General features: G+C 45.7%; 1 protein-coding gene across 2 annotated transcripts in view; it reads left to right on the top strand.

Moving 5' to 3' along the window:
• The window catches only part of MAP7D1 (MAP7 domain containing 1), a 73,624-nt gene that overhangs the window by 18,534 nt on the left and 27,123 nt on the right, over positions 1-27,967 (top strand). For both annotated transcript variants that reach the window (XM_048500960.1, XM_048500961.1), the window contains exons 2-5: positions 12,925-13,371; positions 17,101-17,169; positions 22,562-22,725; positions 26,126-26,240. In XM_048500960.1, the coding sequence (XP_048356917.1) occupies positions 12,925-13,371; positions 17,101-17,169; positions 22,562-22,725; positions 26,126-26,240 (795 nt within the window). The remainder of the gene's footprint in view (positions 1-12,924; positions 13,372-17,100; positions 17,170-22,561; positions 22,726-26,125; positions 26,241-27,967) is intronic.

Here is a 27,967-nt window from a genome sequence, read left to right on the forward strand (position 1 = left end):
TGTTCCTGCAGGCCCCTAGAATTAGCATAGGAGGTTAAATATTGGTCTGTTTGGGGAGGAGGGCTAGGTAGGAATCATTTGCTCCTTTTCCATGAATGGCAATGCTGTTCTGGTACTGGGGTTAGTATTGCTCTGTGGCTGAAGAGCATTTTGTTTCTCCCTGACACACAGTCCCATCATGGGGCACAAGCGAGATGATATTGACAGCTTAGATTGAAGTGGATCATTGCAACTGAGCGGACTTTCCCCCAAAATGAATTAGTCCAGTTGCACCAGCCTTTTCCAAAGCCCTTTGGGGATATCACTTGCTGGGTAGTTTTCTCCTGTTGCATAGGAATGCCAAAAAAGAAAAAAGGGGTCTCTGAAAATCTGCTTTGGGTTGTATTATAGGTTTCAGAAACATCTTTGACAGGGCTTGAACTTATGATCACCGTACTGCTACATCAAGGCCTCCCAGTTTCTTGTCTGGCTCAATACCTCACTGTCTCAAGGGCTGCCAGTCCTGGGTTCCTAGTGATTTATGGGTGGAGCCTGGAGGGGGAAGGGAGTATAGAAGGGATGGGATGCCATGATACCTACCTTCTAAAGCAGGGGTAGGGAACCTGCGGCTCTCCAGATGTTCAGGAACTACAATTCCCATCAGCCCCTGGCTGATGGGAATTGTAGTTCCTGAACATCTGGAGAGCCGCAGGTTCCCTACCCCTGTTCTAAAGCTACCATATTCTTTTCTCCAATGCTAGTGATCTCTGTAGTTTGGATGTATTGTTGAAGGCTTTCACGGCCGGATTCAACTGGTTGTGGTGGGTTTCCCGGGCTGTGTGGCCGTGGTCTGGTGGATCTTGTTCCTAGAAATAAGATCCACCAGACCACGACCACACAGCCCAGAAAACCCACCACAACCAGTCTGTAGTTTGGAAATCATTTGTAGTTCTGAGAGGACCCACCTGAAGGTTGGCTACCCTAAATATGTGGGAAGTGTCCACATGGTCTCTTGATGCTGCATAATTGTTTGCCTAACTTATATCTGATAACTGTGTGGATTGGAGCCCTCCCCTTTTTCTGTGTCAGTCTCTTGCAGAATTTGGGAGTGGTGCTCAGAAGCAGGCCATCATGCACATTGTGGTGTGATGTCTGAAAAATAACTTGTGCCTGTTAAGAATGAGCAGAGAACCACAAAGGAACCTGTAGAAGGCCAGGAATGATGCCGCCCTGCCATAAGAGCATGATTGCTGGCTAAATTAATTGCCTCAGTGTGGGATCATGTGTCTGTATTTGCTCAGGTAAAAGACCCAAGGACAGTTTGCAGAGTCAGCAAGCCAGCATGCCAGTAGTCTTGCTGTGCAAACAATGCTACTGTTACTTCAAAAGTATAAGTACTGGACCATGGCCCATTTTACTGCCTGAAGATTTTGCTGCCTCACCCTGCTGCATTTGTAGATGAAGCCTAAGAGTCCAGGGCTGCTACACAGAGGCTGCCAATGGCATGAACCCCCTCTGTTCATCTCTTGCCTTGGAAACCTTACAGGGTCACCATGAATTGGCTGCAATGGCCTGCTTTTCCCCTGCCCATCCCTTCATCCCCCATTCCCACCCATGTAACAACCTGTGAAGTCGGTTAGGTTGAGAACATGTCTGGCCCAAGGTCACCCTGTGAGCTTCAAGGCTGGGTGGAGATTTTAACCCATGCTTTTCCCATTCACTCTCTTACTCATGTTGGCTGTCTGTTTCGTATAGAGCAGGGGTCTGCAACCTGTGGCTCTCCAGATGTACATATCCAATTCCCATCAGCCCCTGTCAGCATGGCCAATTGGCCATGCTGACAGGGGCTGATGGGAATTGTAGTTCATGAACATCTGGAGAGCCACAGGTTACAGACTCTGGTATAGGGGTTGCATAGCACGTGTGAAGGATGAGTTGGATGCTGTTGTAATTCTTTTACCTCCCTTCGTCATCTCACCAACTTTCAACTCAGACATCATAGGAAAGTAAATCATCTTGTCCCAGCTCTATGAGCCGCAGCAGGACTGACATGGTTGGTGGCACTAGATTGGGAAATTTCCTGCATATTTGGGGGTGGAGCCTAGGGAGGGCGGGGTTTGAATAGGTATGGGGCCTCAGCAGGCTATAATGCCATAGAGTCCACCCCTCTAAAGTAGCCATTTTCTCCAGGGGAGCTGATCTCTGTTGTCTGGAGATCAGCTGTAATTCTGGGAGATCTGCAGCCCTCTGTGTTCCCTGGAACATTGTCTCTGACTGCAGGGCTTTGTGCTTTGACTGCTTTAATAGTTCAGTTAAGTGCTGCAATTCCCATGATGCCAAGCCCCATTAAGAAGGAAAGGCGTCTCCGTTCATAAATCCATCCTGGACCCCCGAAGATGGTCTCTCTCGGAAGCAGTGAGCAGGCAGCATAACACCACTCAGGAAATTGCCTCTACTGCCAGACAAGGACCACATGGTGCAGTTGAGAGGATGTGTCTATTTTAAACCTTGGATCGTTGTTTTGGACGTGGTCTGATGAGGAATCAACAGGCTGCTCCACCGTCAAGGCAGCCCCAGAATAGAATCTTGAGTTTTCATTTAAAAAATGGAGGATGTTCTTTAGCTCCTTAACTTTCTGCAAAAAAGCAAGTGAGTGTAGAGTGTGAAGCATGTGTATGTGTGAAGCAGAATCTCAGAATGGAGCGAGGCAGGCGGGCCATCTGGAGGAAAGGGGGAGAACAGATCAATCTCTTAGCCGTCTTCCAGTCTCCTTTTGAATCTTCAAAGGCTTCCGTTTTCTTCTTCCCCTTCAGAGAGAGATTTCTTTTTTTATCCTGCTCTTGCTGCTAAAGAGTTCAGGGCCATGTGTGTAATTCTCCCACCCCTTCCAGCGGCTCGGGGGTTCAGCATTGCTTGGCATGCAGAAAGCCTCAGGTTCAATCCGGTGAGAAGCGATCAGGTAGTAGCAGGTGATGTGAAAGAGCCTGAAACCCTGGACAGCTACTGCAAGTCAGAGCAGACAATACCAACGTTGATGGGCCAAGAGTCTGATTCATCATGTGTCCTTCTAACCATCTTGTGGAAGACCAATCTCCTATATTACCTACTATCAGTAAAGCCCTCTGTAGAGTAAGAAATACAGCAGGCCTAGATAGGGCCGGGGATGAGGGCAGGTAGGGATCGGGAGGGCTTACTAGGGGTGGGGATGGGGCTTTTGAAGCCCTGGAGCAGTGGCAGCAAGGCGCTGCTGCTCCGGGGCTGGGATGGAATGTCCGACGATGAACCCTCCACCAATAAGGGAGCAGGACTCTGAGTTTTGTTATTGGGAAAATTGTGGTAGTTTCTCTCCCTTTAACACTCCGTGGAATATGTTCTCATCCTCAGAAAAATGAATGAATATACGCCAAAGAATCTACCTGAGCATTTTGCTTCTGTATGTTTTCATTGGGAGCTTTGCGTCCTTTAAATCAGATTAAGGTTAGAGAGCAATGTGCTGGGAGCCTATACAGTGTCAGTATTGTCCTGGCTTTATGAACCTCCAGGTGAGGCCTGGAGGTGACTGCAGAGATCTGGTCCCTTGCAGAAAATGGCTGCTTTGGAGAAGATATTGTTATTGACATTTAATGTATAAAGTTACACAGGACATGCACAGCCAATGTGGTGTCCTGTTTTGAATGCTGGGTTGACTGGCAGGTCCATGTTTCTGCTTCTGCCCAGTAAAATCAGCCAAAGTTTTTTCATGTGTGCCTGTGGAAACTTTTTTGTAAACATTTGAGTGCCAGCTGTCACTCAAGGAACTTTACATGCTGCCCCACACAGAGCTGGGGCTATGGTGACGTTTATCTCATAATGATGTTTGAATTGGTACCTTTGGATGTAAAATTGCATCTGCAAAATTTGTGTATGTGTGTTTTCAAGGACCTTTGTCCTTGTTTGGTCTGCTGAGAAGAATGTCTTCCAAGTGAATGGCTCTGAGCAGCTTCAGCCTGTCAGAATTTAGAAGCTAAACAGGGTTGATTTGGGTTAATATTTGTATAGGAGATCCCGCACGAAAGACTGGGATTACAATGCAGAGGGAGGTTAATGGTGAACCATTGCTAGTCATCTCTTGCTTTGCAATCCCAATGGATCCAATAGTTTCATGAGTTGGTTCTGGCTTGATGACACATGATGATTATTATTAGAGGGTTCCCTTATTTGGAGTGGAGCAATTCAGACTGGAATCCCCCACTCACAAACAAGGGCTGAGCAAGTTAAACATTCTTCTTCCAGAGTGCCTCCTAAGGTTTTTGCTAGGTGAAAAGCATCCTGTTGAGTTCCTCAGGAGAAAGTTGGTTTACAGAACCGATAAATTATAATACAACATTAAAAAAAATCAGACCTCTGCCCAGAGGAGCTTTCAATAATCCAGTTTCTCGGGCACACATCTTCTTAGCTGTGGTATGAAGGCAGCAGTAATGTCCTGTTTTGTTGGTTCTGGAGAGATGTAATATTTCTGAAAACTTTGAAGCTTTAGAAAAAAAGCTTGGGGCTGGGTTTTTTTAAAAAAAGGAAAATAGAAATAGATGCAGTACTTTCTTATCAAGCCTAAACTTATATTACTGCTTTAGTAATATAGCCGGCATAGTTTTTAACTTAACATGTAAAAATGTACCTAACTGTTTGGCATGTGCATGTACTTTATAAATGCAAATGCTTTAGTTTTCTGCAAGCTGTAATTCAAATACTCCCAGTGATAGAGAAGGAGGGAGAGCTGCAAACTGCTGCTTTAGTGCATGCATTTTTAAAATTTTGATTTGCCATCTGGTGGGAAACAATAAAAGATGAAAGCAGAAAAGCCAAATTGTGTATTAAAGAAAAGACAGTGTCTGGCTGTTGTGGATTTTCTGGGTTGTGTGGCTGTGGTCTGCTAATTTTTGCTCCCAAATTGTAAAGTGTACTTGGGCAGAAATTGTCACAATTGGGCTAGCAGCAGATTTGGGCATGATGTTCAACTTCTTAGCATTAGAAAACAGTGAATTCTTGAATAGAACATTATCATCATACACAACTGTTGCCAAAAATTAGACACATATAAACAAGAAGCAGATCTTTGAAAACATGTTGTATATTTCTATAGTCTCTGTAAGAATTTGTGTTATTGACTGCTGTTGACCATTTTACACAAATAATTTCATGCTACATATTCTGAGTAAAACCTTGTCTTTAAAAGCGTAAAGCTCATACAAAATGGAAATATTCCATTTTTTCTGGTCCTTCCCCAAATTTCCAATATTCCCGGGCCTTCACATCTCTAGAGTATTACTCGTTGCTTTTAGATTTTTTTATGTGAATGCATTTACCTGCAGTTGATACTCAGATGTATCTGTATTTATATGGGGGTGGGGGGCGCTATGTTTTTGAGCCACAATGTTGCAATCATTTGTCACTGCAGCCTTTTTTAGCATATTAGCAAACCATCCTGAATACACCCTGTCCTCCCCCGATTCAGTCTTTACCATTCCCATGACTTCTTTGAAGTTTTCCATCAATGATTCCCTTTTGCTCCCCCCCTCCCTAGGTTTCTCCCTCCCTCCCCCATTGTGCCTTTTCCATCTTGCTCACTTGGCCGGTCGGTTGGAATAACAGCTTGCATCTTTCCCTGCTTTCCTATTCTCTTCCTCCTCCCACCCTTCCCCCTTTGTAAACTAGCAAGAGTCACGGGTGCAGAACAAATACCCAGAGAAAAGGGAGATCTTGTGACCAGCAAAAAGCACTGCCAACTGTGGGATCCTGCAAGCTTCCTCCCAGTAGAGAAATGCAGCCGTGCCGTGTGCATGGATGGAGAACAGCCCCTTTCACAAGCGCAAGCGATAGGTTGCCACTGGCAGAAAAGAACTCTGTATCCCAGCCTTTCGCCAGTTGTTGAAAGAGACGTTCTAAATGGATGCTGTACACTGGAAAAGTACTGGTGGAGGTTGTTCCATCTATGTGTTTCTTTTTTCCGAGGGTGTGATTTGAAAAAGCAGAATTGCAGGCATGGCCTGTGACTACTTTCAAGTCCATGAAACCTCTTCTGACCACAATCAAATGCCATTTCCCTTACACTGCTTCTAGAAAACCTGAATAAGTTTGGACCCTAGGAGCAGTTTCTGTTTGGGGACAACAATGGCTGATGGCTGAATGTAGAACGTTTAGCCAGTGTCTGATCTATCACTTTTGTTTTCACTTCTTTATTTTATTTTTTCCCTCAAAGAGACTGAACTCTGTAGTTAGAGCAATGGGACTACATTCTTCCACTTGACAGTGCAGGGCCTTCTTCTGGTCCAGTGTGCTGTTTATTCTACAAATAATCAGTTGAGTGTATTGTCGAAGGCTTTCACGGCCAGACTCAACTGGTTGTTGTGGGCTTTCCGGGCTGTGTGGCTGTCGTCTGGTAGATCTTGTTCCTAACGTTTCACCCGCATCTGTGGCTGACATCTTCAGAGGTGTATCACAGAGAGAAGTGTGTGAATGTAAGTGTTTGGGTGGAACTTGGTTCCCCACTCTGGAATGTGGACAATATATACCCCACTAAACATTCTCTTCTCACTGGACATAGTGTGTAACAAACTTCTCTCTGTGATACACCTCTGAAGATGCCAGCCACAGATGCAGGCGAAACGTTAGGAACAAGATCTACCAGACCACAGCCACCCAGTCCAGAAAACCCACAACAACCAGTTGAATCTGGCCATGAAAGCCTTCGACAATTCCTGAAGATTCTTTCTATGAATGTAATGCAAAGTTTGAAGAGCTTTTTGTTTTGCAAACCAGGTGCTTTAGGGTTTGTTGTGCCCAGTCTTATATGCCATATAACCAAGCCATGCTGCATGGAAGGGTGAATATGGCAGCTGTATGCATGTACACACTGTGTCTCTGCTTGGACTTGCAAACTGACTTTGATCCTGAAAGCAATCTACCCACACACATTCAGTTACAGCTGGAGGAGGAAGCAACTTCATGCATTCCCCACCCCTTTTCTGTTTGCTGTTGTCATTGGGTTGCCAACTCCAGGTTGGGAAATTTGTGGAGATCTGGCTGCAAAAAATGGACTTTGGAGAAGGGAAGAGGCTGCGCAGGAATGCAGTACCACACACATAGAGCCTTCTCTTCAAAGCTGCCATTTTCTCTGTAGTCTGGAGGTCTGTTGTAATTCTGGGAGAACTTCAGCCCCCAGCTGCAGGCTGGCATCTCTGCCACATTTGGACAGCCATTGCTGCTTGTGGCTTTTGTGTTGGACTGAGCCTGCCCAAATTCAAAGTTTCTGCCTATCATGAATTCATGTTTCTGCCTATCGTGAACCTTTGGCTCATAACTGCTCTCCACAGAACCTACCTCATAGGGTTATTGCAAAATGGCAATGGAGGAATTGTTCGTTTAATCCTGAGCTCTTTGGAGGAAGAGTGGAATAAAAATCTGCTGAATAAACACTCCTGGAAGACCAAAACCACTTGATAGTAGATGCATCGTGGGACATACCTAATCACATTTGCGTGGGCTGAAATCGAGAAGGTTAACGAACATGGCTCGGAAAAACTAAACAGTCCAACGATGCACACTGGGAAGCACAGTCAACTGATTCAGACATAAAGGAGAAAACCTGCACCACCACCACCCCCGCCCCCACCATCCCTGGGGGAAGCAGAGCTAAGAAGCAGCTGTTTGGAAGTCTGTTTCAAAGAAGCTTCAGGGTTTGGTCCTAAGGTTTCTTTGCCAGACTCCGCCCTTTCCCACATCTGTACTCCTTCCACTGTCTTTCCTTCTCCTTGGAGGGCCTTTTCTCCCGCTTCCCTCTACCTTGTCCATCATGATGCAACAGAGCAATACTGATGACTCTGCAGCATGTGCCGGCTAATTACATGATTTGAGAGACGGTTAAAGATTTAGAGGGCTGGGATAACCGCAAAGGCATTAGGACGGGTGATTGTCTCTTCATTGGTTGTGTCTGTATTTGCACAGCTAGGTGCTTTTGCAATCCTAGTCCTGTAATGATTATGGGGTGTCATAACAGTGGCAATGAAGAAGACAGCAGAGGGAGGGAAGAGTAGAATACGAAAATTCAAGCATGTGTTTTTGAGGTTTGTTTCATTGTGGAGTGAGGGGCAAAAGCCGTTAACACGAAGACTGAACGGAGAAGTAGATTTTGGGCTGGATTTGAAGGAAGCAATAGAGCTGACATCTCGTAGGTTTTATGGAAGGACATTCCAAACAACTGTAGCCCTGTTCCCAAGTCACAGTGAACACAAGTGACATCACTGTACTGTATACACCTGATTTCTGTTTATACATGGGTTGAGTAATTCTCATGTAACGTTGAATCCTTGCGTAGATGAATGTGTGATTGAATCTGCATGTTTATCCGGGACAGAGTTGCCAGGTCTCCTGCTATAGCAGGAGACTTCCTGCCTGCAACCCACCCCTCCTGCCTTGGTTCCTTCAGGTGATGGAGAAAATTCTTTGAAAATTGCTGGCATCACATACAACATGGTGTCATTTGGAGGGGAAATCTGGAAGCCAGAAACTCTGTGATTTTACCACAGAGTTTCTGGTGATTTCTAGAACAATGGGGCATCACTTCCGGTTTTCTCAAGAAGTGATGTCACATTGCAGGCACTGTCCCTGCTCCTTTATCTCCCTAATCCAGTGTCTGGTCTCCAATTTCATTTGTAAAGTGAATGTCTGTTGGCATGCAAACAGATGTATGCAGTGAGGTTGAGAAATTCCTGGAGATTTGGGGGAGGAATCTGGGAAAGGTTATGTTTGGGGAGGAGAGGACAGTGACGTGATTCCACAGAGTCTCCCATCCAAAGTCACCGTTTTTCTCCAGGAGAGCTGATTTCTACAATCTGGAGATCAGTTATGAGTCTGGGAGAACTCCAGGCCCCAACTGCAGATTGACTGCTCCAGTAGGCATGTCCATGCAGGATATACATGCATTTACTGCAGTATGTGAACAGGACCAGTAGCAGAAAGGGCAGGAAGGATTGAGTCTTTACACCAGGCAGGAAGACTTCAAACAGCTGAGAGTGTTGTAGCGGAGGAGGTTGGCTGAAGATCACTTGGGAGCACTCTGTCACTCTCCAAACCATCAACAGTAGCTCTCTACTCCTCCTCCAGTACTGTGATTATCACTTTCTGTCTCCCTGAAACAAGGAAAGTGAGAGTTTTGAAGCTGAAAGAGCTTAAAACACTTGAAGGCTTTTGGGGTAGAGCCTACACTCACATTCCAAAGGAAAGAACAGGAACACTAGACTCCAGGACCAAACTTGGGATACTGGTTGGTTTCAACCAACATTCAAAAGGCTATCAAATCCTGAATCCTGAAGTGGAAATGCGCAATGTTGCATATGTAGATGAAAGCAATATCCTAAATGCTTCTGGACAAGATGACTCCACAGTAGAGGAAAGCAGCCATGATGCTGAGGAGGTCACCTTTACAGAATGGGTCATTTGTGGGGACTGCAACTCAACTAGAGGTCCCCCAGTCAGAAGGAGAAGCAGGGGAGGCCAGGCCAACTGAAGGAGAGACTGCTGCTATTGTGAGAAGGTCAGAAAGGACTACCAAAGGAGCGTTACCAAAGAGATACACGGATTATGTCTGCTATGCAAATGTGCAGAACCAAAGTGAACCCATAAGCTGGGAAGATATGACGATGTTACTCATGCGTGAAAGGAACAAGTGCATGACAGCAGTAAAGGAGGAATGGGACTCTTTACAAAAGACTTGGACACTCACCAACTTACCACCTGGAAGAAAAGTTCTACGAGTTTCATATTCCTCCCTTTCAAGCCGCTACAACAATTTTCTCTACTTTTTCTCTTTTGTGCGAAGGGGTGTAAGGAAAACAACAGCACCGACACCCTTTCGCACATGCGGATACACACACCCTTGTTCTGCATGGGAAAGGTATATGCTTTTCTAGGAAAGATGCAGAAATAAATGCATATATATATTTCCACTTCAAAGTAAAGAACAGTTTGTGGGTTCTAGCAGATCTCCAGGCCCTGCCTGCAGTTTGCCAGCCTTACCTCTTTTGTTGGAATCTCTGCAGCAGTCACAATCCTTCAGTCAGGCCCCACTCTCCTATAAACATGGTCAACAGCTGAGAGCAGGGCCTTCACAGTATTTGCTCCAAGGCTCCTACGGGAGGGTGAGGATTGGTCTTTCCTTAAAGATGTTTGTAAGTGACTCAGAAATAGGGTTGCTGACCTCCAGGCAACAGAGATCAGTTCCCCTGGGAAAAAATGGTTGCTTTTGAAAAGGCCTTATAGACCACTGAAGCCTTTCCCCTTCCTAAATCCCAACCTTTCCAGTCTCCACTCCCAAATCTCCAGGAATTTCCCAACTTGGAGTTGGCAACCCTGCTTATTTTAGGCAACTTCCAAAGGCAGGTTTGGCAGAGAGACTGGTCTGAGTGGTGATTTCAAACCTCAGTTTTCTCCATCCACCAAGTGGGTTGTTTGGACTTGTTTTCACGAGGCAGCCCTTGCTATCCCACTATTCCTGCCCAAGTCTCAGGCTGTCTCTCTCACTCAGCTTTGCCTTGCTGACTCACCTCCTTCAGAAATCTCATAGTCCAAGGTGGGGCAAGACAACATAGATGGTGTTTTCCCCAACTCTCACACCGGACATTCTTGCTGCGTTAGATAATTTGTCCGTTAAGTCCTGTTGTGATGAAGCAGGGTGTGTGTGTGTGTGTGTGCCGGGGGAAGGAGAGACGCAGTGAGTTACGTAATGGAGGAAGAACAACTGAGGGGCCATCTCTGGTGCAGAATGTATTCATGTGCCTTTGTAGTGGGTTGGGAAAGGAGGTTGCACAGCTTTGTTTGAAGCCTTCCATCACTGTTCTTCTGGGGTGAAATTCAGACACAGGTTCCTGGGAGGCTCATGTGAAAGCAAAGAACCTCATAAGAGCAGGATGAACATTTTGGCTTGTCTTCTAGGAACCTAGAAGCTTGGCAAGAGTGGGGAACAAAGTTGGCAGTCCCGTCCCTCGTTCAGCCAGCATGGCATAGTGGTTGGAGTGTTAGATTAGGCACTGATGGTGAACCTTTTTGAGACCGAGTGCCCAAATTGCAATCCAAACCCCGCTTATTTATCGCAAAGTGCCAACCCAGCAATTTAACCTGAATGCTGAGGTTTTGGTTTAGAAAAAAACGGTTGGCTCCCTCTTCCTCCGCCCCACCCACTCGAGCAGGGGCCAGCCTGCTGTAGTCTCCAGCAAGTCCCGCGCGCACCGCTCTGTGCCTCTCTAGCATCTCTGCCTCCTCTGCGCCCCCCCCCCTTGGGCAACAGACACCAGGCCCGCCAGCCAAGTCCTCCCTTATCACCACAGTGCGTACACATCATGCTCAGTGGCCCAGACCAGCCTAGATGTGAGTGTGTATGGGGTGATTTTCCACCCCCCATGTGACGAACTCTGTGTGCGCGTGCCCACGGAGAGGGCTCCAAGTGCCACCTCTGGCACCCGTGCCATAGGTTCGCCATCACTGGATTAGGATATGGGAGGCCCAGGTATGAATGCCTGCTTTGCCACAGATGCTTGCTAGGTGACATTGGGCCAGTCGTATGTTCTCAGTGTAACCCACCTCACAGGATTGTTGTGAGGGTAGAAGAGAAGATAGAAGGAAAGAGGAGGATGTGAACTGTCCAGATTGGAGAGAAAGGCAGGGTATGAAGTAAATAAAGTAAACAATAAAATAAATGGTTCATGCCTGATGGAGAACGGTTCTCTGTGCCCAGCTAGCAAATCACTAAGCAGTGCTGCTCAATACTCATACTATGTTCCAGTGTAGTTTACAGTGGTTAATGTGTTGGACTATGATCTGGGAAACCACGTTTCAAATCTTCGCTCTGCTACGGAAGCTCACTTAGGGCTTTTCTGCATCCTCCACTTCTGATTGTCTTGGCAATTGATCCACAAGCATTAGAATCAGTTTGGACACAGTTCTTCGGCAGGTCTGCCCTCCCTTCGCATTTTTACAGCTATGAAGTCAGCTTATTTTCTTCCAGATGTGCCTTTAATAACCAGGATTTTCAAGGGAGGGTGCTGGCATCATTGGCAGCATCACATCAAACCCCCTTTGATTTTTTGGTATCATAGCTGCATTTTAAAAAGATACTAAATACTGATATAGCAGTGCACTATTACTATTATAAGTTTAGCAGGTTCTCTAAATTCCCAGTTTTTGAGATACAGGGAAAAAGCTATAAGTAGGGATTAGAGAATTTTAAAAAAAAATTTAAAAAGGAAAACTGGGAATTCAGAGGACTTGCTAAACCTATCCATACAAAAGTGTATTCATATTTTAGTGCATTTTAAAAGAAAATGTCTCCAGGGCAGGGGAAAGGAAAAGGACTTGTTTGTGAATCCAATTGTTATTGAAAAGTGGGCTGGAGGTGCATGGGATTGGGCAGGACAAGAAACCTCACAGAAACATTTATTCACAAGGAAAAGGGCAAATCAAAATTGGCTTCAAAAAAAAAAGATAGGGGTACAAATGGTTTCCAAAGAAATAGAAAAACACTGAGGAAAAGAGAAATAAACCCAAGTGAAAACTAAATGCCCAACAATGTATGCAGAAATTAGGGGATAAAATGAAGCAGTATGGGGCTAGAACTGATTAAAAAAACCCATGCGGAAAAGCCCTATATGACCTTGAGTCTGTTAAACACTCTCAGCCTAACCTACTTCACAGGGTAGTTGTTGAAAGGATAAAATGGAGAAGGGGAGAAAGATGTTGTAAGCTGCCTTGGGTTCCCCTTGGAAAGAAAAGTGGAGTATAGCATCTAAACAAACACCCTTTGGGGTAGTTGACATCTCAACTTGAAGGGGTTGGAAGGAAGCCCTTTTTGAAGAGACTGCTAGATACTGGTGAGTGGAGCAGGCATGCTAACTGTTCTTGTTTCCTTCTGCATTGCAGCCCCGAAGGAGATCTTCCAGGACATAACACAGCTTCTTGGAAGCGAACGGACTAGCCCTTCACCTGCAACAGCTGGGGATACTGGATGTTGCCGGGGTAACCAGTCTCCCATTTCCCTCACACCAGCAGCTAGCCCTCTACCCTCTGTGGCCATTCCTGTGGAAGTGACGCGGCCTACCCAGAATGGGCATGTGGGCCCTGAAACTACTGCAGCGTCCCCAGCTGAATCAAGGCCTCCCCCTCAAGCTGGCCCAGCTGGCCCTCAGCCTGCCCCAGCGCTTCCTGCTGAGAAGACCGTGCACCCCAAAAGTGATTTTTCCCCACCAGTAGGCACCCATGCCACACCTGCCACAGAAGAAACAAGCCTTCCGGAAACTCCTCGAACACCATCAAAGAACAACCAGCCTTCCTCTGGTGTGGGACCTTCCAGCCCCCGGACTAAACAAAGTACGTTTGTGGACTTGGTGTGGTGCCCCAAACTCTCAAACCTGATCATGTCATGCTGCAGTTCTTGGTCTTACTCGTGGGCAGAAGGGATGAGTGGTCTTGCTGCCTTTTATTTAAAGAACTATCAAAGTGATGGTCTATACCTGCCTATAAGGGCCATCTTTCCAGTGTTCAGGGTGGACGAGGCTGTCCCAACTGCACCGTTTTTGCTTTCCTCTGAGTACCAAGTGAAAACTTTTTAATGTGGGGAAAAATGAAAAAGGCATGGGTTGGGGACGGGTTGCTACTGCTTCCAGCCCCTAAATGTGGCCTGCTTATGTTTGTACAGCTCAACCTGGGCTGAGTATCTTGGCATTTGGGTTGTCAGCCAGCAGATATTGATTTGTCTGACCTGTAAGACCACACTCTCTATAAAGTACCTGTATTTGTAAATGCCAGAAGGGGAGGCTTGGGGCCTAACTCTGTCTTCCAAAGTCCTTGTTTCATCCCTGGCATGTCTGGAGCAATAGCTCAGTGATGGAGCCTCTGTGTGGCATGTAGAAGGTCCCAGGTTCAACCCCTGGCATCTCCAGCTAAAAGGCTCAGGTAGTCAGTGATGTGTAAGACTGCCACCTGGGACCAGCCTATGCCAGTCTGGGTAGACAGTATTGACCCTGATGGACCAATGGTCTGTTCTGGTATAAGGGAGCTTAATGAGTGAATGTGCCTGGTTCTCAGGGAGTTTCATATTCCTCCTGAAGCGACCTGAGAGAGTAGCTCTTCATTCATATCAGGGTGCAGGGAACTGAGGTGTGGGAACAGCTGCCGCCTAGTACAGAAAGAGTGAATTGCATTGGGCGTGGCTCCAGCTCCAGCATTCTGCCAGTTGGGAGAACACTACCCTAGACATCTCAGGTCTTTATGTTTGACATTCTTTGACCACTGTGAGGGACTTTCAAGCTCCCTTTGGCCAATGGGGTAAGTACCATCTGCCCACAGTGCCATTCCAAGTACCATTTTTATTGATTGATTGATTGATTGATTGATTGATTGATTGATTGATTGATTGATTGATTGATTGATTGATTGAATTTGGTATACCGCCCTATCCCCGAAGGGCTCAGGCTGTACGGTAGGGCTAGGGGGGAGTTGAATGTTTGCATCTTCCCCTGCATGAAATATTGCCAATCAGTAAATAACCTGACATATTTGAACAACAGTTGCCCTAGGTCCTTTTTCTTGATGTGCTAAAGAAACCAAATTGGGGTTGTATGGAGGGGGGTAAGACAACCTGCCATACACTCTGTGACATACAGTTCCAGGGTATTTTCTGACTGGATGTGGGAAAGGGATTGGACATGATATATGGCTGAGAATCAGATTCTTTTACATTTCAAGACACCTTCAGAGGGTAGCTCTATTGGTCTTCAGTAGAACAGAATTCTAAATTCGACTCCAGTAGAACCTTAGAGACAGGATTTTTAGAGTATGAGCTTTTGAGAGTCATATCTCCCTCAGACACAGTTCAGACTTTGACCTGCTTCTAGCCTTGATGCTACAAGACTCCCGTGTTGAATCATGTGCTTGATTTTTTTTCCTTCCCTCTTTCTGGTTTTTCTCCTGTTCTCTGCCTTTCCATCTCTTTCTCCTTACTGTTTCTTCTTTATATTGTTCTCCTGCACTTAAAGTCCTAAACCAAACCAAACAAACCCTAATTTAGGGTGCTGTGCGGTTTCTGGGCTGTATGGCCGTGTTCTAGCAGCATTCTCTCCTGACGTTTCGTCTGCATCTGTTGCTGGCTGATGAAGATGCCAGCCATAGATGCAGGCGAAACGTCAGGAGAGAATGCTGCAAGAACACGACCATACAGCCCGGAAACCACACAGCACCCCAGTGATTCCGGCCATGAAAGCCTTCGACAATACATTAAACCCTCATTTAGTTTATGTTATAATCACTAGTGAAACCCAGTTTGCAATCAGTCATAAAAATGAAAGACTGATAGGCAGAAGTGTGTGTGGGGGGGCGGGGGGGCGGGAATGACGCCTGGGGCAGTGGCGTACCTAGGCAAACTGGAGTCCTGGGCAAAACCTGAGTTTGATGCTCCCCCCATGGGTGGCCACCCTCCCCCACCGTGACCAAACAATAATTTTTTCCACCAGGTCATTTCAAAGTCACCGTCATATTATAGAACATGCCCCAACTCACAAATCTGAACACAGCAATGGGCCATGCCACACAGCAGAAATATTTTAAAAACATTTTCAAAATGCTTTCAAAATGTTTTATTACTGCTATGAAAACATTTTATGGTGTTGTATCCAATCCCCCCAATTGGGGGAAACAGCATCACTTTCAATGTTATTTAATCTGTGGACCCCAGATTCTCCCTTTAGGGTGGATTTAAAAGGAGAATCTGGGCTCCCTAGTTTAAACAAGTGATGCTGGAATCCACCCCCAAACAGCATCATTTTCAATGGTGTTTAAACTAGGGAGCCCAGATTTTCCTTTTAAATCCACCTTAAAGGGAGAATCTGGGCTCCCCAGTTTAGACAACATTGAAAGTGATGCTATTTTGGGGTGGCTTCTCCCCCACCCTGAAACAGCATAACTTTCAATGTTTAAACTGGGGATCTCAGATTCTCCTTTTAAATCCATGCCGAAGGGGGTGGATTTAATAACAACAACAACAACAACAACAACAACCTTTATTAGGCATTGAGAGAACAAAAGAAAGAAAGAAAACAAGAAAACAAGCATTGTCAGGAAGGGGATGGATTTAAAAGGAGAATCTGGGTAAATGTAGGGGTTCCTGCTGTCAGGGCTGCAATTATTAAGATAGCAGCACCAAAATTTCAGAGTATGTTCATGAGATCAGTAGATGATACCACCCAGGTTTGGTGAAGTTTGGTTCAGGGGGTCCAAAGCTATGGACCCTCAAAGGTGTAGCCCCCATCTCCTATTAGCTCCTATTGAAAACAATGGGGGATGGGGGCACTCCCTTTGAGAGTCCATAACTTTGAACTTCCTAAACCAAACCTCACCAAACCTGGTTGATATCATCAGGAGAGTCTCCTGAAAAATCCGTGAAATTTTGGTGCTGCTAGCCTAAAAACTGCGCCCTCTTCTGGCCAAAAACAAAAAAACACTGAAAATACAAAAAAATCCCACAAACGAACCTGCATTTTTGGCGCCTGCCACAAGGGGGCGCCCTGGGCAACTGCCCCCTTTGCTCAATGGGAGGAACGCCTGTGGCCTGGGGCAAAATGGTGCAGGGAGTGGGGCTCGCAAGGTCTCCTGGGAAGTGTAGTTCCCACCAGGCTGCTTTTACCACCAGGCTGCTTTTAAACTAAGGTAAGTGGGGGGGGGGGGGCGCGTGGGAAGGAAGGTGGAGGGGTCAGGGGTGATTATCTGCCCCCACCAGTGCGTTCCTGGTGCACAACACACCTCCTTCCCCTTATAGCTACGCCTCTGCTGACAGACATTGTGCAGTGGTAAACACATATATTTATTCCATTTATACCCTGCTTTTCTCCCTCATGGGAACACAAGGAAGCTGACCTAATTCTCCTCTGTTTTATCCTCACAACAATCTGAGATCGGTTAGTTTGAGAGTATGTGACTGGCCCAGCAAATTTCCATGCAGAGTGGGGATTTGAACCTCGGTTTCCCAGATCCTCATCTGATGTTCTAATTTCTATACGGCACTGGCTTTTTTTGACTTTTTTCCTCTCTCTCTCTTTGTTACAGCTACCCAGAAGGCTCAAGCCCGGCACAAGTTGGCCCGGGAGCGGCGGGAGGAACGGGCCAAGTACTTGGGTGAGGATCAAGATTGTCTGTCTCTGGGTACACCTAACAGGCTGGGAGGTTGGCTGACAGAGCAGGAGTGGGTGAACACATCAGCATGGTTGAAGTCCCAGGCTAATGCTGATGCAGTACCCCATGATTCTCCATCCTGTATGAAACATTCTGTGTTTCTTTTACAAAGTCCTTTCAAGATTATATCCCACACAAACAATCTCAAAGAAGGTTGGTGAGCAAAGGCAGGATGAAATTGCCCTCCTTCTGCCTGTATTTCCTTGCTGTGCCTGAAGATGGCGCCGTTAAGGGTTTTCCAGTCCTATCATCTGGGCCAGTCCTGGCCTATCCTAATGGACTCCCTCAAGGACAGATTTTGAACACAACTGAAGGACAGAAAATTGTTAATGGTTTCCTTTTCTGCTGGGAAAGTGCCACTTGGCTTTTCTGTCTCTCCCTTACCTGCTGCTGCAAACATATCTTGAGCCAGGAATGGGCAACTGGAAAGCCCAGAATTAATTATATGTGATAGTGTGCTCACTGACACCTTACCAAGGTATAAATTAACGTATGAATCAAAAACGTGTCCCACAGTTTTACTTGTAAGGAAAATGAATGATTTTTGAAAGCACTTTTTAATAGAACTGATCAGCCAGATATCCTGCAGAAGGGCTGCATCGGTAAATGCTGTTCATTCACACCACCCTGGTATCTCTGGGGTTGGCAGCTGAGGAGCCAGACATGGATCATACCCAGATCTCTCTCAGTTGTTTGTGGACTGCTGCTTGCATATGGCTTCTCATGCTGGCTTTTGGACTCTACACCTTACCTCATCTGAGCCACATCTGCTGCCATAATTTTGAAGCCTGCCAATTTTAGTACAAAACGGGTCCCTGAAGTGATGTCTTAGGCAGGCACCGCATAGCCATTATTTTGACCACTTACCTCTGAATGATGCTCCCATGCCCCCCATGTTCACTCAAAAGAGTGATCAATGGGTGAGATAGTGTTGCCAACCTCTAGGTGGTGACTGGACATCTCCTGCTATTACATCTGTTCTCCAGGTGACAGAAATCAGTTCACTTCACCTGGAGAAAACGGCCACTTTGGAAGGTTGACTCTGTGGCATTATACCCTGTGTAAATCCCTTCCCTCACCAAATACTGCCCTCCTCAGGTTCCACTTCAAAAAATCTCCAGGTATTTCCCAACCCACAGCTGGCAATCTTAGGTTAAGACAGTGATTGACATTGTGATATCACTTCCAGTTTTTACCTGGAAGTGACATCACAACACTGTATGAAGTCCTTTCCTAGAGCATTGTGATGTTACTTCAGGTGAAACCCACTGTGAACACTGACATTGGTTAATGATATTGATTAATGTTTCCCTTCTCTGTGCCTGCCCCCCGCAAAAGCTCCAGTGATTGAGGGGACAGACTTAGCAACCCAAATAGGTTTGCATCTTGTGCTTGGCTGTAGACAGAGACTTTATGTTTTTGGACTTGAAATGTCCCACTGTTTTGTGATTGGCCTTGTTCCCATAGTAGCCATTTCATGATTGCCTGTGCCTTGGCAGCCGTTGCCCTTTCTGAAAATTCCAAATGTGCTCTCTAAGGGCGTTTTCCCACTGACCATGCGAACTCAAGTTCGACCTATGTTCAACCCAAGTGCTCCCCACATCTGCTGAGTTCGACATAGGTTCGTCCTGCTCTGCTCCGTTCTGCCATTAAATTTTCGAATCCATCACGATGGTGAGGTGAACCGATGAAGCTAGGTTGAACTCAAGAAAAACTGACGGAGTGGGAAACGTTCGTCGGGTCGATTCGCTGAGTCAGCCAATCACAGGCGAGTGTTTTGGGCATGCGCAGAACGGAAGACTCGCGCCGGGTAACAGTGTAACACTACGATCATGCGCAGTGACGAAGGGTAGATTGGATGCCGCTCGTAGCAACGAAATGGCAGCGTAATTTTTTTTTAAAAAGGGACGCACGTTCGCATTCCCGCCCGAACGCAGCAGCCAATCAGATATGACGAGTGAATGATGAGTCGAGGTGATCCCGCCCTCTGAACTCGGCTCCGGCAGGACCACCTCGGCTGCTGTGGGAAGCAACGAAGGGATTAACACAGGTCGACTCTTTCAGCCTCATGAGTCGACACTATTCTACTCTCGAGTGGAAAAACGCCCTAAGAGTCTGAGCTCCAAATTGGGAATTCTCTGGGTTTACTGTTGCTCTTTCCTGAGCTGCTGAAGCTAAAGATGTAAAGTTTCAATCCCTACTTTGATGAACGACTTTTCTCAATGCAGTCTGTGAAATACATTCCAATGTGTGCCACAGAGAACAACAGCCACTTAAAAATGTCTATGCTCTGTTTTTAAGAATGAACAACATATAAGGTGCTAATGCGTTGTCAGGGTCAATAGTAATGGGTCAATAGTTATGATTCAGGAAGTTACTAATTCAAATCTCCACTCTGCCAAACACAGCACTCTACAATGTGAGGGTAACAATACAGGGTTGTCCCTAAGGAACAAGATAATATACCCAAAGCTCTTTGGACATTTGAAAGTGCTGTGCTAAAGTATGGTCACTCATAGCAAAACCAGCTCTCCTGTATCTCTGTTTTCATGCAATGTCTTGGTGTTAAATTGGTGTCCAACAGCCAAATTGCAAATGTTTTGTAACACAGATGATCCTCTTTTAGGTGCGCTTCTGTTGGTTAGAATATTCAATCCAGTTTTGCATGAACAAAATACTCCTTATTTCAGAACATGGAAATGACAGGTTGAAGACAGGGAAACTTTTCCGCCAGTGACCTGTTCTGTGAGGATCAGGTGGGGTTCTCCTTTTCCATTCCTTTCTGTGGAAGGAAGGAAGGGAGGGAGGGAGGGAGGGAGGGAGGGAGGGAGGGAGGAAGGAAGGAAGGAAGGAAGGAAGGAAGGAAGGAAGGAAGGAAGGAAGGAAGGAAGGAAGGAAGGAAGGAAGGAAGGAAGGAAGGAAGGAAGGAAAGATTTTATTGGATGGAGTTTTTAATTTGAGAAAAAACTGTAACCAGAAAATTGGGTGTGGAAGGGAAATCATACTACTTTTTCCAGTGTCTAGACATGTAGACAGGCATACATTGAGTCTAGTTGGGTCATCATGCTGTATTCTTCTGCCTTGTGAGATAATTTCCTGGCAAAGAACCGCCCTCTCTCAACCTAGGGTGGGGAGGGGGTCTGTAGCTGGTTGTTAATTCTGCTAAGTGCTTGCTGCTGCTGTCTGCTCCGGCAGCCTCTCTCCTGCTCTTCCTCTCCCCACACCCATACCCAGGCACACACACACACACACACCATGCTCTGCGGCTGCTCTGGCGTAAATCACTTTCCACCCTCATTCCCCCATTGTTTGCCCTGAATGTATTTTTCAAGCCAGCTTCCCTCTCCCTTTTGTGCTTGACCCAGCGTAGGCTTTCCTGTTTGCATCCTGCCCCTTGCTGTTGCTCTGGATCTCTCCCACTCCAACCTACGGTCAGCTGAGGATTCAGGCACGGCAAGACAAGCCCCCATGGCCTCCCTCCTGAGCCTGGGCGGTTCCATCCCGGTGTTTCGCCATGGCAGGATCCTATTGAGGCCTTTCATGCATTCGTTTAAAAATATTCTGTGACCTGATTTTCCTGATTTGCTGACTCGGTGCTCACCATCATTAAAGATGTAGGAAAAGCACCACAAACTCATTAGAAACATCTGTCTGTCTCTAGCTGATCCATAAATTATACTCTCTTATGCATGGGCAGTCCTAAAGATTCTGGAACCGTGAGCAAAAATCCAGGATGTGTCCCACACAGCCTACCCCCCTGCCAAGGCGAAGCAGTCACAGCCTATCCTCTTGCCTCCTTCAAGGTGGACAGGAGTCAGTGCTACCATTGAAAGCCCTCTGCCTGAGCCCTAGATGGGGTAGGAGCCTACTCACTGTGTTCCCCCCCCCTTCCTTGGGAGGTGGGGTCATGAGCAGCCAGATCGTGCACATTACAGGCCTCAGCGATGCTAAAAACAGTAATGTAATTTTTTTTGTTGAAAAAGACACATTAAAACAAAACTGCTACACAGCAGACTCATATTGCTGGATGTTAAGAACATAAGAACAAGCGAGCTGGATCAGACCAGAGTCCATCTAGTCCAGCTCTCTGCTACTCGCAGTGGCCCACCAGGTGCCTTTGGGAGCTCACATGCCGGATGTGAAAGCAATGGCCTTCTACGGCTGTTGCTCCCGAGCACCTGGTCTGTTAAGGCATTTGCAATCTCAGATCAAAGAGGATCAAGATTGGTAGCCATAAATCGACTTCTCCTCCATAAATCTGTCCAAGCCCCTTTTAAAGCTATCCAGGTTAGTGGCCATCACCACCTCCTGTGGCAGCATATTCCAAACACCAATCACACGTTGCGTGAAGAAATGTTTCCTTTTATTAGTCCTAAATCTTCCCCCCAGCATTTTCAATGAATGCCCCCTGGTTCTAGTATTGTGAGAAAGAAAAATTTCTCTCTGTCAACATATTCTACCCCATGCATAATTTTATAGACTTCAATCATATCCCCGCTCAGCCGTCTCCTCTCCAAACTAAAGAGTCCCAAACGCTGCAGCCTTTCCTCATAGGGAAGGTGCTCCAGTTGCGATAGCTTCTGCATGGGTAAAGTGCTATTCAAGTTGCAGCTGACATATATATGTGGCAATATAAACCCACATATATAAATATGTGAGTGTGAGTGTGTATATATACATATTTATATATGTAGTGGTAAGAGCAGCAGACTCTAATCTGAAGAACAGGATTCAATACCCCAATCTGTGAATGGGTCCAGAAGAAGGCATCCAAAATGGTAAAAGGTCCAGAATCCATGCCTTCCTTAGGGAGCTGGGTATGTTTAGTTTGGTGAAGAGAAGGTTAAGAGGTGACACGATAGCCATGTTTAGATATTTGAAGGGATGTCATGTTGGTGAGGGAGCAAGCTTGTTTTCTGCTGCTCCAGAGACTAGGACCAGGAGTAATGGATTCAAGGTGAAGGAAAAGAGTTTCCACCTAAACATCAGGAAAAAACTTCCTGATAGTAAGGGCTGTTCGACAGTGGAGAATGCATTACCTGGGAGTGTGATGGAGTCTCCTTCTTCGGAGGTTTTTAAAAAGAGGCTGGATGGCCATCTGTCAGGAGCGCTTTGATTATGCGTCCCTGCATTGCAGGGGGTTGGACTTGATGGCCCTTGGGGTCTCTTCCAACTCTATGATTCTATGATTTCACATGAAGCTGCTGGATGGCCTTGGGCTGTGACTGGATGACGCACACCCACACATATGCCCCAGGACTGTGTGTGTTTGTGGTGGTTGGACATTATAGTCCCACTCATGTGTTATTTTTCTCCTTGATCTTTTCCCCACCAGCTGCCAAGCGAGCCGTATGGCTAGAGAAGGAAGAGAAGGCACGACTTCTGCGCGAGAAGCAACTGGAAGAAAGGCGGCGGCGGCTCGAAGAGCAGCGGGTCCGAGCTGAGAAACGGCGTGCTGTCCTGGAGGAGCGCCAAAGGCAGAAGCTGGAGAGGAACAAGGTGGGTAGAGGGTTTTATGAGAGAGAACCAGCGGCTGGAAGGGTGGGACATGGCAGGCTATAGCTCACTGGAATAGATGGGGGAGGTAGGGTCAAGAACTGGGGGGTGGAATTGCTGGAGTGGGGAGATGGTAGGATTGTTGGTAGAGATTTCTCATGGAACTTGATATATAGATTCAAAGGCATCAGAGGTTTTTTTTTTTTTTAACTTGCCAAATTTTATGCTTTCCTGTTACAGAGAAAACATCCTTGGGAGATCTGGATTCAAATCTAGTGTTTATTTAAATTTCACTTAATTTGATTCATACATAACCTTGTGTTAGGATTATAAGAATGAGTCTGAGGGGTTGTGCCCACTTCTCCCCAAACCCAGGGTACAGATGGATAAAGAGATATTTCCATATTATTGGTTAGGTCTAGACTTGTAAATTGAGGCTTGCATTTTACTTGCAAACAATGATTAAACTTGAGTTTGGAATCCTGGTTTGCTACACATGATATTCTTCAATATAATGCTTGGAAACAGGAAACTATAATTTGCTGGCTTAGACATAATATCACAGAAGTAAAAATGGCTGAATATCCTGCTGTGTGCAAGGAAGGGGCCCAAGCTCCAAGAAATCTAGGTTTGAATGTATTGCTACAAATCAGGGCTTGCTGTTACCTCTGAGCCATCCCTACGTCTTGGCCACCAAATCTTATGGCAAAAGTGAAGAACTGAGGATTAAGGGTGGAGGAACAGGGCATCATTTCTAGGCTGGTTTGGGGCAAGTTATGTACTGTTCAGCACTATCACTTTTTTCCCATAGTATCTCATAGAAAAATTCCATGAGGTGAATGGATTTTTCTTGCATCTCATCTGGAAATATACTACTAGGGGTCATAGCCCCTCCCTCAATCCAATGAAAGCAATGTGCTGGGGTAATATGGTTGGCAACCTCCAGACAATGCCTGGAGATCTCTCAGTATTACCACTGATTTTCATATTGTAGAGATCAATTCCTCTGGGAAAAAAACAGCTCACTTGGAGGGTGAACTCTATGTCAGTGTACCCTGCTGAAATTCTTGCACCCCACCTCCAAGTCTCAAGGAATTTCCAAAGCTGAAGTTGGCAACCCTAATGTGAAGAGGGTCTGTCGTTGAAAGGGGGATTGTGGAAAATCAGTTCTTCCCTCCGCTAGTGAATCTAAGCCTCTGAGCATGCCATCCAATTAATATATAACACTTAAAAGTACAGAATACATGTTTAGTGCGAGTCCTAATTTTATTCTGTTTTGCTATTGTGCTTTTTCAAACATGGAGAATGTTTATTAAAATGTGTAAGGAACACTGTACAAAGAACAGTGATGTTAATTTGCCATGTGTGTTGTATGTGAAGTGCCATCAAGTCATTGTCCTCTCAAATGCCCTCGCATTAATAGCCTTGCTGAGGTCTTGCAAACTGAGAGCCGTGACTTCCTTGTTACAAGTTGATTCTTCTCATGTTGGGTCTTCCTCTTTTCCTGCTGCCTTCAACTTTTCCTAGCATTATTGTCTTTTGTAGTGCCTCTTGTCTTCTCATTATGGGACCAAAGTACTATAGCAGTTGAGTCATTCCAACTTCTAGGGACAGTTCAGGCTTGATTTGATCTAGAACCCACTTAGTTTTGCCATATTTTTTGAAAACTAAATTGCAGTGAGAAGGCAAGATAAGAACAAAACATTTCTCATTTACCAGAATATTGAACAAATTGTTGGCAGCAGGGAGAACCCTTTGCAACTATATAAATATATAAATATAAATAAATATATATATTTATATGAAAGTAAGAGCAGATTTAACTTTGAAAGCTCTGTCGCTGGACTGTATTAAAAGAAAACAAATATATCTTAGACATACAGTGACATAGCCACCACAGGACAGGGGGGTGCGCATCGCGCTGGGGGGCCCCCAGCAAAAATGCATTTTTTGTGTTTTTATTTTGTCGGCCAGCAGGGGGCGCAGTTTTTAGGATAGCAGCACCAAAATTTCAGCATATCGTCCGGCAACACTCCTGCTGATACCAGCAGGTGAAGTTTGGTGAAGTTTGGCTCAGGGGTCCAAAGTTATGGACCCCCAAAGAAGGTACCACATCTCCCATTGTTTCCAATGGGAGCTACTGTATATACTCGCGTATAAGCTGAGTTTTTCAGCCCTGTTTTAAGGCTGAAAAATGCCCCCTTGGCTTATACACGAGTCACTGCGTACCACCCGGCTCTTCTGGCCTCTGCCAAGGCTGGGGGCGTGGCCGGGATGACCTCCCTGCGGCTGCACAAGCCGCTTGTTGCTGCCCTCCTCGGACGGTGAAGGGGAATCCTGGCTGGCTGGGCTTCCTCAAATCCCGGGAGGCAGAGGGAGCTCCTTATTTGGGCAGTGACTCCCCCTGATGTTATTGCCCAAATAAGGAGCTCCCTCCACCTCCCGGCTGGGTTTGAGGAAGCCCAGCCTGCTGGGAGGTGGAGGGAGCTTATTTGGGCAGTGACTCCCCCTGATGTCATTGCCCAAATAAGGAGCTCCCTCCACCTCCCCGCAGGTTGGGCTTCCTCAAGCCCAGGTGGGAGGTGGCGGGAGCTCCTTATTTGGGCAATGACATCAGGGGGAGTCACTGCCTAAATAAGGAGCTCCCTCTGCCTCCCGGCTTCCCACCTTCGACTTATACGCAAGTCAATATGTTTTCCCAGGTTTTGGTAGTAAAATTAGGTGCCTCGGCTTATACACGAGTATATACGGTAATAGTAGATGGGGCTACCCTTTTGAAGGTCCAAAGTTATGGACCCTCAAAAGGGTAGCCCCATCTACTATTACCGTATATACTCGTGTATAAGCCGACCGTTAACCAAACTTCACCAAACCTGGAAGGTATCATCAGGAGAGTCTCCTAAAGATACCCTGAAATTTTGATGCTGCTAGCCTAAAAACTACGCCTCCTGCAGTCCAAAAACTGAAAAAACACTAAAAAACACAAAAAACACCAAGGGGGGGGGAAGCAAAACTCTGATTTTGCACTGGGCTCCATTTCTCCTAGCTATGCCTCTGTAGGCATAGTAGATGGGAGGTGGGAAAGATAGCCCCTCAATATAATAGTTGCCTCTTAGGTGATCCGTAAATCACATGGCAATTTGTGAACACCTCTGGAGACGTATTATTTATTCTGTTGGTTTTGTCTAGTTATTGTCTTTCAGTCATGTTATCCATCTTCACCATGGGGCAAATTAGAAATCTAAAACAGCTGGGGCGTTTTTCATCCATCTTGATGTTCAGTCAAGCTAAACCCTAATCCTTCCCCAGTGTCTGCATCCTTCTCTGGAGCTGTCAGTAACAGTTGAATCTCTCTCCTCATTTTTTTTCTCTCTTTCTTCTTGACGTCTTCCTTCTCTATCAGGAGCGCTATGAAGCTGCCATTCAACGCACGACAAAGAAAACGTGGGCAGAAATTCGGCAGCAGCGGTGGTCATGGGCTGGTGCGCTACACCATGGCTCTCCTGTTCACAAAGATGGTGAGTGAGCACGTCTGCATGGGCTGTTTGGGGTGTGAGGGGAAGATGTGTGCGCATGCGGACCAAGATATGCTTTGCAATTGCACTTGTGGACATGATGGACCTCAGAGCTTTTGCATGGCTGAGCAATTACACGCATGCATGCTCCTGGATGAACAAGGGCACAATCGCAGATCAGCCAATTTGCATGGGGAAGGTGGGGCTTCTCTTTGTAACTTACTCTTCTAGATGGGCTGCTTATCGCATATATTGCTGTAAGTGGGATTCTTTCCTGCAGATGCTGTAGCATGGTGATCCACCACAAATCTTTCCCTTCCCTACCTTTGAGTTCCTGGAACCTCCTACAGTGGTTTTCCCCTCTGTCTGTAGCTCTGTTCATGTAAGATTGGATGGCAGAGTTTGCAAAAGAATAACCCAGTTCAGCAAGGTTGCAACAACAACACAACAACACAAGCCTTTGTTGAACCATCTCAACTTACTGCACAAATGCAGAATAACTCAGTATCCATTGTGGAATTTTGCACTCGAAAAATCAAAAGTTTGTTTTATGGATAGTTTTTGGGTTGGGGGGGGGGGATTCTAGTCCTTGTGCTTATGGAGGAATGTTTAGAAGAGTGAGCGCAGTTTCCAGTGCAAGCTTAGAAACTAGTGGGGAGATGGAAAAGGACTTTGGCAATCAAGGGGTGAGAGAACCACTCCCATAGCCCCCTGGCGCTTGCTCCTGATGACCCAATAGCCTATTTGTCCATTTGTCCAGGTGAGAATAAAGACACTTCAGTATGAAAAAATATAGGAGGTTTATTTTCTGTACAGAGGATGTTCCACCAAGGAGCAGAGCTGTGCTCTCAAAAGTGTCCCAAAAATCAAAATACAGTTTAGACAATTATAGAAAGCTTGACATCACAATAAGGTGGTGACATAGTGACTTAGAGACCAATATATCTGCATATAATCAATAACTATTAACCAAGATGAGCAGAACCAATTAAAAGGAATCTCACTACAGGCTCTGCCTGTGATGCGTCATGCCTTGAAATAGGCCAGCTGACTGGAACAAAACAACCTTTTGCATAGAAGTCAGCTGAACTCATAGTAACCAAAACAAAGCAACTTATTAGTAAAATGAAACAAGAACCAAAGGCTGTTAGGGAGAACTCTTTTACAAAGTTAAAGGCTGTTTCTCAGGCAAGGTGCCTAAGGTAAACACCTTCTAGGGTCATCATAGAAATGGGTCACAGAAATGCTGGCACTTAGGTGAAGGTTTATTGAAATAGTAAAAAGCCAATCTATCTATGATTTATCCCTGTCAATAATTTCTGTGTATGTTAATTTGATTCCTTCCATCACACTCCATCACCCCCAGACAATCCAGCTAGGAAACTTTGTAGAAGTGGTTCCTGACTAATGGTAGAGTACAAATGACTAAAATATCTATTTGTGTGCAGACATGTTAGTAAAACTGTCTATGGATTAATAATTTCCTTGGGGTATTTACAGGGCTCCCTTCAGTTCTGATTTTGTAAAGTCCTCATCAACGTGGGACATGAAAATAATTGCATATAATAATATATAATAGTATATAAATAGTATATATTGTGGGACATATATATAATAGCATGCATTTTAAGTAACTTCACAGAATAATTTTAAAATAACCTTAAAATAACCCTGTAATGTAGGTCGGTATCATCATCTCCATATTATTGAAGAGGAAGTAAGACTGAGAG

The sequence above is a fragment of the Sphaerodactylus townsendi genome, linkage group LG06 (genome assembly GCF_021028975.2).
Source record: "Sphaerodactylus townsendi isolate TG3544 linkage group LG06, MPM_Stown_v2.3, whole genome shotgun sequence".
Lineage (NCBI taxonomy): Eukaryota > Metazoa > Chordata > Lepidosauria > Squamata > Sphaerodactylidae > Sphaerodactylus > Sphaerodactylus townsendi.